Genomic DNA, 16,948 nt, shown 5'->3' with positions numbered 1-16,948 from the left:
AAAAAAAAAAATCACAAAACCAGTTTGTGGTGAAGCCAACTGGATTAAGAAAACATGGTGTACTTGTGATAAATTATTAATAAATTACATTATTGGCTTTTGCAATGTTTGTTGGGCTTATACTACTTCAAGTAGTATTGAGAACAACCAAACAGGCACCTTGAAGCAACAGAGAACAACTCTACCTGGTGTTCTCCAACTGAAGCTGAACCTGCACATGTCTTTCGGAAAGCTGGTTTAGTTCTTTCTCTTGACTCTCTTTGAATGTGCTATACTCCAGTTTCACCAAAGAAAGTTCTTTGTCAGCAGAATGAAGAACAATTCGCAAGTCATGTACCTCACATTTCAAAACTGGAAAACAAAGAAATCAAGGTCTTAACAGGTCCCTTTACCAGTCCTTTGTAAAAGCAGGTAAATAAATATGACCTTACCACTGCAAGGACAAACATTAACAACTGAACATTAAACACTAAGATTTCTCTTTTCCTCCTCTCCTTAGATCACGGCTGCCCTCCATTTCTTTTGCCCCAGGCTGGCCTTATTCTTACTAAGTAGCAAGGATAGCCCTGAGTTCCTCACCTTCCTGCTTCCACTTCCTGAGTGCTGGGATTACAGGCAATGTGCTACCACACCCAGCTGTTCCAACATTTCTGCTGAAACAGGAAGAATTAACATCTGTTCCTCATTTTTAGGCCACTTGACATTTTAAGATTTTTTTTTCCCCTGTAGACCATGCAACAAAACTATTAATATGAAGAAAAACTTGTGATAATTAACATATCTGAAGCAGTGTAGTCTTAGCTGTTTAAAACACTTTAGTAATATACCAGAGCTTTTCAACACGGGTTAAACACTTCTAGTCTCAAAAGGAAACTCCAGCTGAAAACTAGATTAATAGACTTTCTAGTACTTCTAGTATTACTACAAACTACTGAAAATATTTTGGAGACAGGGTCTCATGCATGCCAGGCTGACGTCCAACTTGCTGTGTCGCCAAGGATGACTTTGAACTTCAGAACCTCCTGACTTCATCTACTAAGTGCTGGATTTCCTGGCTTATCTGAAAATGCTTTGATGAAGAGAAAAATAAACTGAGAAAGGTGGGAATGGCACCCTACACCTAGAAATGTATATAAATAATTTATGCTTATACACTTTGTCAATATTAATGCAACTCAGCTTTTAAATGAAAAATACTTCATTCTTAAAGTATGTGTGTGCATGTGTTTATACATATTCAGGTATGCTAGTTCATGTATGTGTGTGTACAGATGTCAGGTGCTTTTCGCTTTCTTTCATTGGCCTAGAGCTTTACTAAGTGGGCTAGATTAGCTGTCCAGTGACCTGGATCTGCTCCTTTTTGCCTCCCATCTTGACATTACTAGGATACCAGATTTGTGTGTGACACCATGCCCATTTTTTTAATGTGGGTTCGGAATTCAGGTCCTCAAGCTTGTAAGGCAATGGAGCCATCTCTGAGCTCTTAAATAAATGTTAAGTAAACACTTGTAACATTTATTTGTAAGTAAACTTGAAGAAAATTTGTTTTATAACCCATTTTATTTATTACACCTTTCTTCTCTCTCTCTCTCTCTCTCTCTCTCTCTCTCTTTTTCTCTCTCTTTTTCTCTCTCTCTCTTTCTCTCTCTCTTCCTCCCTCCCCTCCTCCCTCCCTCCCCTCCTTCCTCCCTCCCTCCCCTCCTCCCTCCCTCCCTCCCTCCCTCCCCCCCCTCCTCCTCCTCCTCCTCCTCCTTCTTCTTCTTCTTCTTCTTTCTCTCTCTCTCTCTCTCTCTCTCTCTCTCTCTCTCTCTCTCTCTCTTTTTCTCCCAGAGACAGGGTTTCTCTGTGTAGCTTTTGGAGCCTATCCTGGAACTTACTCTGTAGCCCAGGCTAGCCTGGAACTCACAGAAATTTACCTGTCTCTGCCTCCCGACTGCTGGAATTAAAGGCATGAGCCCCTACCAGCTGGCTATTTATTAAACCTTTACCATGAAATTCAAGATCAATTATCTAACAACAAACAAAGATCAATTATCTAACAACAAACAAAATAAGCAACCCGTTAGAATAGAAAAAAAAAAAGTTAATTTAAATGACCAAAAAAGATACTAGTGTCCTCAACTATCCAAACTTACAGTCATTCTTAGTTTGAGTATCCTGAAGCTGTTTTTCAAGGTCATTCAACTGTGCAAGACGGTCCTGTTCCTGTTTGGTCCAATCACTTCTTTCTGATGAAAAAAGCTTTGGGAAAGAGTAAATATATTGGAAGAGTATGCTAAAACAATGCATTCGTTTCTGTATTTAATGTCCAGTTATAAAGTCAATGACAAGACAAAACTTGGTCGTTTACGAACTATAATGCAGAAGACTGACACAATCCAAGATCAGTACAAGAATGTGGACAAATCATTTTGATTTCTTCTAAACAAACAGTCCACTTGTATACCTTACCAATCCCAGACAATGAATGTCTGTCTCACTATCAGAAAAGTATAAAAAGTTGACCAGTGTTTGGTAAGGGAATTTTCAATGGCAATGTTGTTTTGGGGGCAAACAGGGCCAGAGTGAATATAGATTAAGGAAAAATAAAAAGAACTTCAAGAGTGGGAAGGGGTCCAAGGGAGGAATATCCTCATTTCACAGTACTTTGCTTTAATGATATTTCAACATTTTCTGAGGCTGTGCTCTGACCCTCACCTCTTGCATTTGTGTAGAATGGTGCTCTAGTTTGTCGACATGCTGTTGAAGTTTCAGGTTTTTATGCTCTTCTTCATCCAGCTTGACTTGAAGAGCACTCAGCTGTTCCTGCATTAGACACATTTCAGTCATCAAAAATACCTATAATAAAATTTTAAAACTATTGATTTTTTAAGTTTTATGTACAGATGTTTTGCTTGAATGTATGTCTGAATGCCAATTGCACACCCAGTGCCCACAGGTGCCAGAAGAGGGTGCTGGATCATCTGCAACTGGAATTACAGAAAGTTGTAAGATACTAGGTGGGTACTGGGAATTGAACCTAGGTCCTCAAGAAAAGCAGCCTAACTGCTGAGAGAACTCTCCTGCCCTTTTTGATTAAAGAGACAAGAAACTAAAGTAAACTCAAACCCTTATGCAAGCAAACATAGCAAAGGACAGCTGGAGCCAGAAATCTCCAAAAGGCTATTCTGATCATGCCTATGTTTCAAAATTATATTTGTGAATAATCAAAATGGATAAATTCAATCACAAAGAAAAGTGGTTAATATTCAACCCTGAATTAAATTACAGAGCCCTAGTCAAGCATGATGGAGCATGCATTTAATCACAGTATTAAGGGAGGCAGAGGCAGACAGATCTCTTGAGTTCAAGGCCAGCTTTCTACACAGGGAAACCATGTCTCGAAAAACCATAAAAAGAATATAGATAGATAGATAGATAGATAGAAGAGATGGATGTAGGAGCTGGAGAGATGGCTTGGTGGGTGTGTACACATGTATATGCATAGGTATATACATATGTATATGTACATTTTTTATATGTTTGAAATAAATTGTAGAGGCCTCTAGAGACCTTTTTAAACTTTAGAAGACTTAACCACTGAGCCCTCTAGAGACTTTTTTATAATTCTTTTTTAAAAAATGATTTACTTATTTTTATTTTATGTGCAATGGTGTTTTGCTTACAGGTATGTCTATGTGAGGGCATAAAAAGTTCCCAGAACTGAAATAACAAACAGCTGTGAGCTGTCATGTGGGTGCTGGGAATTGAACCCAGGACCTCTGAAAGAGCAGCCAGTGATCTTAACTGCTAAGGCATCTCTCCAGCCCCACCTCTAGAGTCTTTTAAGAAGCTTCCTCAGTGTTGCATGGGGTTATTTTCATCACATGGGATTCTCTGGCATGGAACAGGAAAGAAATTCAGATTTCGGGTGTCCACTCCGACTTTTACTGGACAAAAGAGTAAAATTTAATTAGCTAATAGGATCTCAATGTAATCAAAACTCAAGTTACTTCAAATACATTAAAACCTCCCTAAAATATGATCTATATAACAATTTGCTAAAGAATAAAAGGTGAACTAAAAAAAAAAAAAAAAAGACAAGACAGAAAACTTTATATATGTAAACATAAAAATTTTAGGGAGTTGCCAGGTGGTGGTGGCTCACAACTTTAATTCCAGCACTCAGGAGGCAGAGATTGGCCAAACTCTGAGTTTGAGGCCAGCCTGGTCTACAGAGCTAGTTTCAGGACAGCCAGGACTAAACAGAGTAACCCTGTCTAGAAAAGCAAAACAACAACAAATTATAGTGACTAGTAGACAAATTTTATTTAAATGAACATTCAATTATTTTTCCCTAAAATTAAAGTCTTACCTGCACAGTTCGAAGCTCCTCAGAAATGGCCTCCAAAGCTTGTTCACTCATCTCAGGCGGCACCGGCTCATTTGATATGTCATTATCTAAACTGCTAGAATTCTGTGTGTGTAGAAAACCAAAGCTCCCCACCTCAGGGCTTGATTTTGGTACCGTTCTAGAACAGAGTTGATAAGCCTTGGTTGGAGTGGTAATTATCTGCAGAACAATGATTATGGAAAGAATCATTAACACAAAGGGAAGTATCTAGAGAATTTATGAGCAGGAAAAATTAAAATTTTATTCATCAAGTTATCAAGAGGATGTGTTCTTGAAGTATTAGATAGAAAAGACCAAATGGAAATAAACCCATCAGTCAATATAGTTATATACAAAGTTGTAGTTAATTTTAAAACATGGAACTTGAAGCTGGGCATGATGAGAGAGAGAGAGAGAAAGAAAGAGACAGGTCTAATTTAAATAGAAGCATCAATTACCCACCTTAAGTGTTTCAGCATGTATTTTATTCAGCTGAGAAACTTCCTGGCGTTTGCAGGCTTTTGTTGCTTCCAAAAGGTTTTCGAGATTGAGGTTTGCTTTTTGCAAAGACTGAAGCTCAGATTCCAGTTCTAGCTGCTTTTTCCTAATAGATGTTGTTAAGACTTAGTCCTTGAGGTAATCAATAACGTCAAACATCTTTAAGTACGTAGCAGTTTATGCTCTCATAGAGCTCAAGTTCAAGTCAGTATACTGTCACTTTCAATATTAACACTTCTCTATATTTTAGGTTAGGATTAACCTTGGTCATAGTATGAATATAGTTTATCCTTTTACACAATGAACATCAAGTAAGAGTATTAATAAATCTCTAATTTCCAAGAAAAAAAATCTAGATTTAGTTTATAACTGTGATTTAAATTTGGTAAGGAGATGAACTTATTCTGCAAGTTCAATTGATACTCAACAGGTGAGCACTGCTTAAAACATTTGTATGATCTACTATCAAATATATAGTAAAGAGCTACAAGAAAAAAGTGTTTTTCCTGTGCACCAAGTTAGTTGCTAGAAGGGTTATATTTAAAGTAACATGCCAAATTAATATAACGTATTAAGAGAGCAGGTGATGAGTATGTGTATTTGCACTTTACCGAGTTAGCTCTTTGAACTCTTCATATTCTTGCTTTGAATTATTCAGCTCTGTTTGAATTTCCAGGAGTTGTGCTTTTAACTTCTCAGTGTTTGTGAAGAAATTTGGTTCTTTTAGTGCTTTGGGAGAAAATCCTTGCAGACCTATTAAGAAGAAAACCACTTCAGTCTTTGTAAGACAAAAAAATAACATAACATTTTTCTACTCTCTCTTCCAAGTTTGTTTTGAGTCACAAGAATAAATAAAAAAATGGATTAGAAGGCGAGTCCTAGAAATATGAGAACACAGATGTCAGCAAGAGACACAGAATGTACCCTTAAGGGCACTGAAAGGTGTGTTCAAGACGCAGAGACAACAGAATGGAGAAATGTGATTAAGACAGCATGCCATTTCTTAGGATAGAGAGCTAACAGTGACTAATGAGCAATATGCATGGTGCTAGACAGAAACATTTGCACAGTTGAACTGGTAAAAATTGGTGCTACTAGCCATTGTGAACAGGCAATGAACTATTTGGAAGAGAAAATTGATAACAAGGATAATCCTAACTTTGCATACAAAACCATGTTCCTCCACACTCAAATAACTGAATCTTTTACTAAGTCATAACTGAATAATAAAAGGATTAGACTGGCTGGAGAGATGGCTCAACGGTTAAGAGTACTGGTTGCTCTTCCAGAGGTCCTGAGTTCAATTCCCAGCAACCACACAAATGGCTCACAACCATTTGTAATGAGATCTGGCACATAGGCAGAACACTGTATACATAATACACAATAAACAAATCTTTGGGGGAAAAAAAGGACAAAGGAAATGTAAAAAAAAAAGCAAGACCAAAAAAAAAAAAAAATCAGTTTTTTTTTTAATTTTTAAAATTACGCGTATATGTGCATGCCTGTGTTTGGATGTGTGCATCTGAGTGCAGGTTCCCAAAAAGGCCAGAGGTGTTGAATCCCCTGAAGCTAGAGTTACAAGAGATTGGGAGCTACCTCATGTGTGTTAGGAACCAGATTCAGGTCCTCTGGAAGAATATTGCATTGCTCTTAACCACCCAGCCATCTCTCCTGCCCTGCTTTCTTTTTTTTTTTTTTAAGTTTGTTTTCTGAGGTTGGTGTGGGTCTCACTTCATAGCCCAGGTTAGCCTAGAACTCACTATTCCCCAGCCTCAGCCTTCTGAGTACTTGGATTCCAGGTGTGCATCACCTACAACCCTGCTAATAAATGTTCTTTCCTCTTTCTCTGTTTGTGTGTGTACGTGAGCTGTGTGCAGACCAGAAATCAGCCTTGAGTATCTTTCCTCAGGAGCCATCCACCTTGATTCTGCTCCCACCCACCCACCCCTTACCCAGAATTTTTTTTCTGAGAGAGGGAGTCTCTAATTGGCTTAAGAGTTTTCCTAATAAGCTAGCCTGGTTAGTCAGAGAATCCCAGGATCAACCTGAAAGGATAAAGTAGGCGGAAAACTGGTATCTCTGTCAGCCCAGCCTGGGTGGGCCACTAAGAGAACTTGCCGCTCACAACAAGTCTAGTGCAAGAGGTTTATTGGGGGAGGGGAAAGAGACAGGCCATCCTGGAGTGGGGACATTAGAAAGGCAGACAAACAGACAGAACAGGTAAGAGATCAAGAGAGGAGCAAGGGAGCATGAGAGGACTGTGACGGATGGGCACTTTTAATGGGTGCATGTGTCACATAAGCAAGTTTGCAGCCCATTGCCGAAAGTAGAAATGAGCAGCACCCGGTGTCAGGTTATGTTGTAACTACCACTGCCTCCTAGGGTGAGGCAGGCTGGTCAGAGCTAACACAACCTGTCTCAGCCTCCCAGTGCTGCCATTACAAGTACAAAGTCAACCTTTTAACTTGTGGGTTCTCATGTTTACACAGCAAGCGCTAAAGTAAACTAACATTACTTTCTATTCCTACACATTCTTCCTTTAGTTTGTTGTTTGTTTTCTTAATCCTATTTGTATAGGCTTTTTTTCTTGCATGTATATCTGTGCACCATATGTATGCCTGGTGCCCACTGAAGCCAGAAGACAGCATCAGGTTCCCTGTTAGAATGGAGTTACAAACAGTTCTAAGCTCCCATGTGGGTACTTGGAATTGAACTTGGGTCCTCTGGAAAAGCAGACAGTGCTTTCAACCACTGAAGTCATTGCTTCATAGCCCCTTCTCACAACAACCACTTCTTACCTTTGTCATTTTTTTCTTTGCTAGACACTTCAGAGAAAGCCTTTTCCAGTCTTGAAATAGACTGGGCATCTATTTCGTGGGCTCTTTTCACAGGCTCTAATAGTCTCAGTCTTCTGTTCTCTTCCCTGAGGGAATGATTTTCCATAGCATACTTTGCAACTCTGGGGTGGTGCTCCACCTGTGACATTGAGAAATTACATACTTCACATAGTCACAAAATTTCCTAATTAACTGCTATCTCTAAAAGCCATTCAGAAATTCTAGAACACAGTAACGCTGGTTGTACTCTACTACGGCCTCCATAGAAAATCACTTGGTCCTCAGCTCCACAAAAAAAGTGACAACCAGTTGGTAACTGGTGGCTGTATTGAAATATGTTGTTAAGTTGCTTGCAACTTCCACCCAGCCCCCTAGAATGGAAGCCCACAGGCGTGTAATAGGGAACCTCTTCACAAAAGGGAATGGCTAAATTAACATGCTTGAGGTTGTAGCTCAGTGGCATAGCAAGAGCCTAGCATGCAAAAGGGTCTGGGTTTGATCCCCAGCACAGAAAAATAAATAAAAAGAGTAAGGGGATGGAGAGATGTCTTAGCAGTTAGAGACTTTTTTCAGAGGACCTGGGTTTAAACTTCCAGCACCCACATGGCTGTAACTCCAGTTCCAGGAGATCTAACACCCTCTGCTGGCTTCCCTGGGTACCAGGCATACACATAGTACAGACATACATGCAAGCAAAACACCCTTACACATAAAATACAAGTACATAAATCTTTAAAAAGAGGAGGGAGAATAAGGAGAATTCCTGTCTACTAAGATTGAATTGCCCTCCAAAATACATTAGATAGGAAAGTATACAAAAAAATGGAAGTAAAAATGTTCAGCCTATTGACTGGACATGCATTAAACATACTGAACACAAAAAAGTTTAAGTTATTTTGGTTTTCAAACTGAGTGTCCTTGTTACCTACTCATCCTTTCTAGGTATTGCACTCACTTGTTCTCGAAGAGTCTGAATCTCATCCCTCAGTTCTGACAGTAGACGGTCCTGTTCCTCAGGCAGAAAGCTTCCCCGGGCTTCCTTCTGGAGCCTCTCTAGACGCATTATTTGGTCTTCTCGGAACTTCACAATCATTTTATTAGACTGAATAAACTTTTCCTTTTTCAAGGTGAGGTCCTCTAGCTGGGAAATTTTTTCTACCAGAGACTTAAGAAATTCATGATTCAGTTAAACATGAAAAATAATTCAGCTTTTCTAAATACTCATAAACCCAGCAGGTTGTATTAACTCTAAATTCAAAGGCAAGAAGCCTTTTCCTTACACATCTACTGCTATGTGTTTCATTCACTGAAGTAACAAAAACCAACCACAACATGAAAGTTCAAGATGTCCTGAATCCCTTTCCCCAATTAAACTTCCTACCTTCTTTTCCTGTTCAGATTTCTTAAAGAATAGCATTGCTTCCAGGAAATGTTCTATGTAATTAGTCTTCTCTTTGTCTAAAAAGGGGAAGGGAGCAATATGTTCATTTTTCAGTACTAAAACAGTCTTTATATCTGCCAAATGATCTAAAGGAGCAGACTCTCATTATTGTTATCAGTTTCACATTAACTCTCTCAGTAAACTGGCTGTTCTACAAAGAAAACAAGTTTCTCTTTATTTACTTAGCACAAATATATGTGATGAAAGAAACAGAAGTGGGTTTTTAAAAATAAAACAAACAAAAACTATAGCCTAGTCTGGCCTTGAACTCATGGCAATCCTAAGCCTAAGCCTCTCAAATGTTGGAATTGTAGGCCTAAGCCACCAGAGCTAGCTTAGAAATGTGCCTATAAGGAAACTGAAGGAGATCCACATGTGTCTTTGGAGATCTAATGCAAACTCTTATTTATTGAGTGCCTCAGTCTGTAGCTCTGTAGTACAGGCTAGCCTAAAACTCATTCTGTAACCTAGGCTAGTCCAAACCTCACAATCTTGCCTCAGCTTCCTGAGTACTGAGAGTCAGGTATATAGACTATGCTTAGTATAATGCACACTCTTGTTTTTTGTTTGCTGGTGTGGTTTTGTACAGTACTGGAAATCAAACCTAGGGCTTCACACATTTTAGGCAAGTGTTCTACTATCAAAATACACTCCCAGCCCCAGATTATTTTTTCTTACAGTTTAATAGATATCAAGTTAATTCTACTAGCTATTCTTGTTTGTCTTTTTTGTTTTTTCAATACAGGGACTCTCTGTGCATTCTTGGCTGGCCTCTAACTCACAGAGATCCACCTGCCTCTGCCTCCCAAGTGCTGGGATTAAAGGCGTGCACTACTAGCACCTGGCAGTTGCTAGCTATTTTTTAAAGAAGCATTCCTTGTCCTAATGAACATATATAAATTGTATATGCTCAGACAGAATCTTGGGAGTGATCAAATGAAATTAGTTAAACAGGAAAAATAATTCAGTTTCCCTAAATTCTCATAAATCCAGCATATCTCTTTCTAGCACTTACTAGGGATGAATTACTTAAAATCGATTCCCTTTCTTACTGCACCTCATAAAACATCTGATTCAAAGAACTACCCTCGTACACAGGTGAAATAGGAGGAGAGTATGTGACAAATTCGGGAAAGCCTCGCTGTACTTTGACCATCTATCTATCTCACAGCAGAAGTTCCTGACCTAACATTCTCATCAAGTCTTCCCCAGGATAAAGGGTAGTGAGCTTGTCCTACCTCTGGCCAGTAAGCTTTCTGGTATTATCTGCCCAGAAGTAAACTGAGACAGCTGTTCTTTGAGCCTCTTCACTTCAGCTTGCAGCTGGCTGACATTCCCTTGGGTGTCTTCATTCACCACAGCCTGGACAGGAATTAATAAAGCACTGAAAGACCAAAGACAATTGCACATCTGTCTCGCCAACAGCCAAAAGGCCACCAAAATGGTACACTGAAATGGAAAGTTCCCTCTTCCTGTGCCTATATACCAAAAGTAAGAGCCCAAGCAGCAAAGCTGGGCTCTCTTCCTCTTGCCAACACCTCCTCACCAGGCTCCCACTGATCCTGTCGATCTGATCATTCCTAGGCCATCCTAGGCTAGGTCACCTTCAGACTGGAGTGTATTACACTGACTTAGGAATCCTGCCTTCCCTTTCAAAGAAGGGAATCAACCATCTCAGTAAGGCCATTTCCCCCTTGTCCAGAAACCATTGGTGACAGAGTCTGGCCTAGAAGGGATGACCCCCAACAGGACTAGCCTGAGCAGAAACTGACCTCTCCAAAGAGAGCTACTTTCTGTTTCTAAAGCTGGCCTGGAAGCAGGGATTGGTTTCACAGTCCACTGTGGTTCTACCACCCCACCAAATGTCACCTTCACTTTCTTATGTTTTAAATGGCCTCTAAAAGGTCAAAAAAAAAAAAAAAAAAAGTCATAGACAAATGTTATCACTGTGGTGACTAAATGGTGTCTTCAATTTCTTAAAGATGTCTTGTTTAAGACATCTCTAAAAAACTTAAAAAAAAAAGATTACCAACGAATGCATCATTCTGATGTGTGATGTCAGTAGTGAAGAGGTCACATGTGTGGGGAAAGGAACAATACAGAATTGTTCTGTACCTTCTGTTCAATTCTACTATAAATCTAAACCTGCTTTAAAAGTTTATCACCAGGCAGGTAGATCTCTGAGTTTGAGGCCAGCCTGGTTTACAGAGTTAGTTCTAGGACAGCCAGGGCTACAGAGAAATCATGTCTCAAACAAACAAGCAACCAAACATAGTAATGTTTATTAATTAGATCATTATTAAAAACTCATGAAACTGAAGGGTAATAAAAAATGCCAATACCTAACTGCCAGACAGACCAAAGACCTAGCTATGCAATATTCAACTATTTCAACAAAACCCCTGCGACAGCCCAAGTCCCTTGTGTTCTTGTCTTAGGTTTACCATGCCCACTTGGAAAGACTTAAATAGTTCATCATTAAACAATTCCCAGACATCTTAGCTCTTTCCACTGACAGGCTGAAGAGGACTTACCATTGGGAGCAACTACTACAAAGCTGCTGGTTTTGTTGTTCATGTTTAAGTCATTTCCAATGGCTTCTGATTCATATAGCCAGCCTCCTTATGAGGCATTCTGACATCACTATTATTATCAGTGACATCATAACTGCAATCATTAACACAGTTCTACTCTCCAAAGACTTCTGGTAAGCCAAGACAGAGTCAGGAAGTTCTACTGATGTTTCCTCTTCATATTGCTAACATTCATGTAAGCAGGGGATGGTGCCCAAAGAAGTAAGGTAAAGGACAAGACCTATGTTTTTCTCACTTACTCAGGGGAAGAAGCAACATCGTCTGCTTCCCTCTGCTAGATGACCTGGGGATAAGAAGCCCAGTTTTCTCCTTGAAAAAGGAAGGAATTACTCTACCAATTCATGGCACAGTTTTGCCTGAAACCAAAGGAGTGTTCGACTCTCCAAACAGATGTCTTGTTGGTCTTTTGAAAGTCTGTACTAAGTATTGGTAAAGTGCTGTCCACAGGCATAATATAGACTGTTGCTTCTTTGTGTGCCAAGTTGTGGTGGGACACAGAAACTGCCACTGTTTACATATGGTCTATGGCTATTTTCTTACTGCAAAGGCAGATCTGAGTAGTTCAAATGGACCATATGGTACATGAAGCATTAAGTAGTTTATCAACTAGTACTTTACAAGAAAAGCTTCCTGGCCTGAGGAGTATACCAATATTAAAGACACTTCTTGGGCTGGAGAGATGGCTCAGCAGTTAAGAGCACTGAGTTCTATTCCCAGCAACCACATGGTGGCTCACAACCATCTGTAATGAGAGTGATGCCCTCTTCTGGCCTGCAGGGATACATGCAGGCAGGACACTGTGTACATAATAAACAAATCTTAAAAAAAAAAAAGACACTTCTTGTATCTAAAATAAAATGAAAAATATGTGGCGATATACACAACATAAAGGCAAATATCACTATTATCAAGAAATTTTCATAGCAACCATATATATCACATATGGGCACAGGGCAGGCACATGCATGCAAACCTCTGTGTGTGCACCATCACATGCACCAACTCTGCTAGCCATGGCTTAGGCTCACTACTCTCCATCACACTAACACAAGGAAAACTGCCTTAAGGAAACAGGAATGGGGCTGGAGAGATGGCTCAGAGGTTAAGAGCACTGAATGTTCCTCCAGAGGTCCCGAGTTCAATTCCCAGCACCCACATGGTGGCTCACAACCATCTGCAACGAGATCTGGCACCCTCTTCTGTATACTTAAATAAATAAATCTTAAAAAAAAAAAAAAAAAAAAAAAAAAAAAAAAAAAAAAAAAAAAAAAAAAAGAAAAAGAAAAAAGAAAACAGGAATGGAAGGGAGGGAAAGAAGAAGAGCAAACTTATACAAGCAAGATGAACTTCTACAGGAGTAAGATTAGTGGTAACATTAGGGCAATCACTACAAAAGTATGTGCAAATATTTTTCTAATTTACTTGATATATTAAATACTCCAGTATTTTACCTTGTTTTTAATCAGCTTGGCTCTTTGAGCAAAATTAAGTGTTGACAGCGTTTCCCCAAAACACCTGGATCCTGGATGAACATTTGCAATTATGGCTGTTTTGGCATTACCACCAAGGGAGTCCTGTTTAACGACATCAATGGTCTATATTTTAGATTGTAAATCCTAAGATCTTTTTCAGAAAATAATAAAAGTTAAGAAAATCCCCCCATCAGTCCCAGTGACTATAATGCAAGTGGTAGGAGCCAGTGACCAGCTTTACCCGAAGTAAGAAGGTAAGTCTGGAGTCTCTGTAGCAGACATGCCTCTGTTTTCCATTGCCCACATCAACAAGTGCAGTGATGACCTGGCCCAGGCAACTCAGTGATCGGTTTATGTTACCTGCTTCCTAAAGAATTAGGAGAAAAGCAAAATATAGGTGCAATGCCACTCTTTGGTGTTCTAAGCTAAAATATAAGTAGCAAGGTCATAATTTCATTCCTACCTTCAACCTCATCCCTTCTGCATGGGTATCTTTTTGTCTCTCAGATCCTGCTAAATCCACCAGGTTGAGTAGGGAGGTCCGAATGTTCACAGTTTCATTGCTTTTCTCCATTGATTCTATTGTGATTGTAAAGACTGCATGAGACCTAGAGGATTCTCTGTTCATAGATGTGGATGCTACCCGCCTGTTCCTCCATCCTCTAGATAAGACCTAGGGGAAAAGGAAACTATATTATAAGAAGCCACAACAGGTACACTTAAGACAAACTCAAAACACAAAATAAGCACTTAATAATCTCTCATTGTAATATGAAAAATAATAACACATCGATAATTCTCCACCTTCACAACATAGTAATTTCCCATTGGAACGGGGGTGAGGAAATGGGGGTAGGGGATGGAGGGGGGGACAGGGATGGGGACGGGACACTCACAGCCTTTCCACTGTTATCTAGCTTTGTGAAAATTAATAGTAACACAAGTTCTAAGTAGTATATATTTAGACACCAAAATCAGTAGGAGAGCTATAAAGAATGGTGAAAAGGTTTACTGCCCATCAAGGATTATTTTCTTTCCCTCTTCATGTCACAGAAAGAGACAGGGTGTCCCAGGCTGGCCTGGAACTCACTAGTAGTTCAGGCTAGCTTTGATCCTTCTGCTTCCACTTCCCACGTACTACAGATATACATCTTTAGCTTTTCTTTAGCTTAGATAATAAAAATTAAAAAACAAAAACAAAACAAAAAAAAAAAAAAAATTTTGAGTTATCTTTAATCTAAAATTTTGGCAGCTTTCGCCCCTACAAAGTAGGTTTGTTTTTTTTTCCTCTTTCCATTCTGACAAGAAAATATATCAGCGTCCAGACCACAGACTCTTAGTTAAGCAAGTTCAAACCCCGACTCTACTATTTATAAGATATAGCTGTAAAAAAAGTTCCCGCTTCTGTATTCAAAAATGATCATGGAGAGCAAGGCACAGTAATGTACTCCCAGCACTGGGAGGCAGAGGCAGTCAAATCTTTGTGAGTTCAAGGCCAGCCTGATCTACAAACCAAGTTCCAGGGCAGCCATAGCTATGCAGAAACGCTATTTCAAAAACAAAACAAACAAAAAAACCCAGCATTTGGGTACTAACTTCACAGGGCAGAATATCTAAGTTCAATATACATATTTCCACCTTTGGATGTTATTAGAATTAAGATTGTGATTCAACATCAAGTGAGGACTGAGATGAGGCATAACTTTGGAAGGGTGCTTAGAATGTCAAACCTTAGGCAAAGTGGTTTTCTGTTGGGGAGAAGTCGTGGCTTGTGACAAGGTCTCTGTGTAACCCTGACTGTTCTGGAACTAGATTAGTCTGGCCTCAAACTCACAGAGATTCATCTGCCTCTGCCTCTCAGAGCAGGGATTAAACGAGTGAACTTCCACATTTGGCCCAAGCTCAGAGTCCTGATAGGCCTTTAGGTGATGCTAATGATCTGAGAAACAAAACCTGGAGAACAGTCACAATGTGTAAGGTGTAAAGTTACTTCAAAGGCTACAGTGAAAATTATATAAAACTATGTGTGTGTGTGTGTGTGTGTGTGTGTGTGTGTGTGTGTGCGCGCGCGCATAACTACATATATAAAAATCACTACAGTACTTGCCATAAAATGAAATAAATGCTAGCTATTAAAACACTATTAACAAAACACAGTATAAAACTGAAATTATTTGTCAGTGTCATAGACTGAACAGAGGACCTTGGAATAGTAGACAACCTCATTACCGCTGACCTATAACCTCATAAAACTGAAATTATTTGTAGCTTTTATAGTTCTTCAACAATCCTTTATGCTCCCTCCTCATAGTATTAAATAAATACATTTAATGTTAGGTCAGATATGTATTTGCATAGCTTTAAAAGAAAATAGCTTTCCCAGGCGGTGGTGGCGCACACCTTTAATCCTAGCACTCGGGAGACAGAGCCAGGTGGATCTCTGTGAATTCGAGGCCACCTTGGTCTACAGAGTGAGATCCAGGAGAGACACCAAAACTACACAGAGAAACCCTGCCTCAAAAAGACAAGACAGCTTGCTTGCATTTAATCCTAGCACTTAGGAAGCAGAGGAAGGTAGATCTCTGAGTTCCTATAGAGGGCTGTGACAGAGAAACCTTGTCTTCAAAAAAAGAAAAAAAAAAAAAAAATCTCACAAACACAGGCCATCTTAAAGTTCCTTCACTGTGCTTGTATGCCGCCTCACAACAGGAAAGCAAACACAGAGAGACAGTGCTCCTAGGAGGCCTTGCACAAGGAGCTCCCAGAGCAACAGATACTGATGAATTATTGTGCTATTAGAATAAATGCCAGGGCTGGAGAGATGGCTCAGTGGTTAAGAGCACTGTCTGAGGACCTGGGTTCAATTCCCAGAACCCACATGGCAGCTCACAACTGTCTGTAATTCCCAGTTTCATGGGATCTGACACTTTCACACTTACATGCAGCCAAAACAGGAATGAACATGAAATAAAAATAAATTATTTTTGGGCTGGAGAGATGGCTCAGAGGTTAAGAGCACTGACTGCTCTTCCAGAGGTCCTGAGTTCAATTCCCAGCAACCACATGGTGGTTCACAGCCACCTGTAATGAGATCTGGTGCCCTCTTCTAGTCTGAAGGGATATATGCAGACAGAGCATTGTATACAAAATAAATAAATAAATCTTTAAAAAAAAAAAAAAGAATAAATGTCACAAAAGCATTGCAAAATCAAGCAGCCCAAGGCCCCCTCCCCCATTTTTGAGATAGGGTCTTCCCATGTAGCCAAGGATAGCCTCAAACTCACAATTCTTCCTGCCTCTCTATTACTAGGAGTACAGGTATGTAACCTCCATGGCCAGCCCAAAGTTGGAGAAATCTAGAAAATATTGCTACATTCTTTTTTCTTTACTTCTCAAAAGAGTTTGTGCTATGCCTTTATGAAATTCAGCTCTTGATTCCTTGAGGTATGTTTATTGCCCAAACATCAAACACATCCTCATGGCAGGGTACCTGATAGGCTTCAGCAGCTGAGGTCACCACCTGCTCCACTGCACCAACCACAAAGACTCCCTTCTTTATGTGCTCCCTTAAGTATAGTCCCACAGATGCTGAGTCCAGCAGGTCATAGATTTGCTCATTGTAGACCTCAATAAAGGAGCACTTACACAGGAAAGTCTTCCCAGCTCCAGCCTATAAAAGAAAACCTCCAATTAACAGTTTATACATTTATTCTGAGTTTCTATGAACTATT

At 39.6% G+C, this 16,948-nt stretch overlaps 1 protein-coding gene across 1 annotated transcript in view; it reads right to left on the bottom strand.

The window, feature by feature from the left end:
- Nucleotides 1-16,948, bottom strand: part of Kif15 (kinesin family member 15) — a 67,764-nt gene that overhangs the window by 23,443 nt on the left and 27,373 nt on the right. Inside the window, exons 7-20 of the mRNA XM_036193921.1 lie at nucleotides 16,708-16,887; nucleotides 13,681-13,890; nucleotides 13,459-13,584; nucleotides 13,197-13,319; nucleotides 10,390-10,513; nucleotides 9,092-9,168; nucleotides 8,666-8,875; nucleotides 7,672-7,849; nucleotides 5,482-5,623; nucleotides 4,835-4,976; nucleotides 4,355-4,552; nucleotides 2,698-2,805; nucleotides 2,136-2,241; nucleotides 186-351 (exon numbers count right to left, since the gene is read on the bottom strand). Coding sequence (XP_036049814.1) covers nucleotides 186-351; nucleotides 2,136-2,241; nucleotides 2,698-2,805; nucleotides 4,355-4,552; nucleotides 4,835-4,976; nucleotides 5,482-5,623; nucleotides 7,672-7,849; nucleotides 8,666-8,875; nucleotides 9,092-9,168; nucleotides 10,390-10,513; nucleotides 13,197-13,319; nucleotides 13,459-13,584; nucleotides 13,681-13,890; nucleotides 16,708-16,887 — 2,090 coding nt within the window. The remainder of the gene's footprint in view (nucleotides 1-185; nucleotides 352-2,135; nucleotides 2,242-2,697; nucleotides 2,806-4,354; nucleotides 4,553-4,834; nucleotides 4,977-5,481; nucleotides 5,624-7,671; nucleotides 7,850-8,665; nucleotides 8,876-9,091; nucleotides 9,169-10,389; nucleotides 10,514-13,196; nucleotides 13,320-13,458; nucleotides 13,585-13,680; nucleotides 13,891-16,707; nucleotides 16,888-16,948) is intronic.

Source organism: Onychomys torridus, chromosome 7 (assembly GCF_903995425.1).
Source record: "Onychomys torridus chromosome 7, mOncTor1.1, whole genome shotgun sequence".
NCBI lineage: Eukaryota > Metazoa > Chordata > Mammalia > Rodentia > Cricetidae > Onychomys > Onychomys torridus.
The sequence above is the reverse complement of the archived record's forward strand: the minus strand, read 5'-3'. Positions and strand labels throughout refer to the sequence as shown.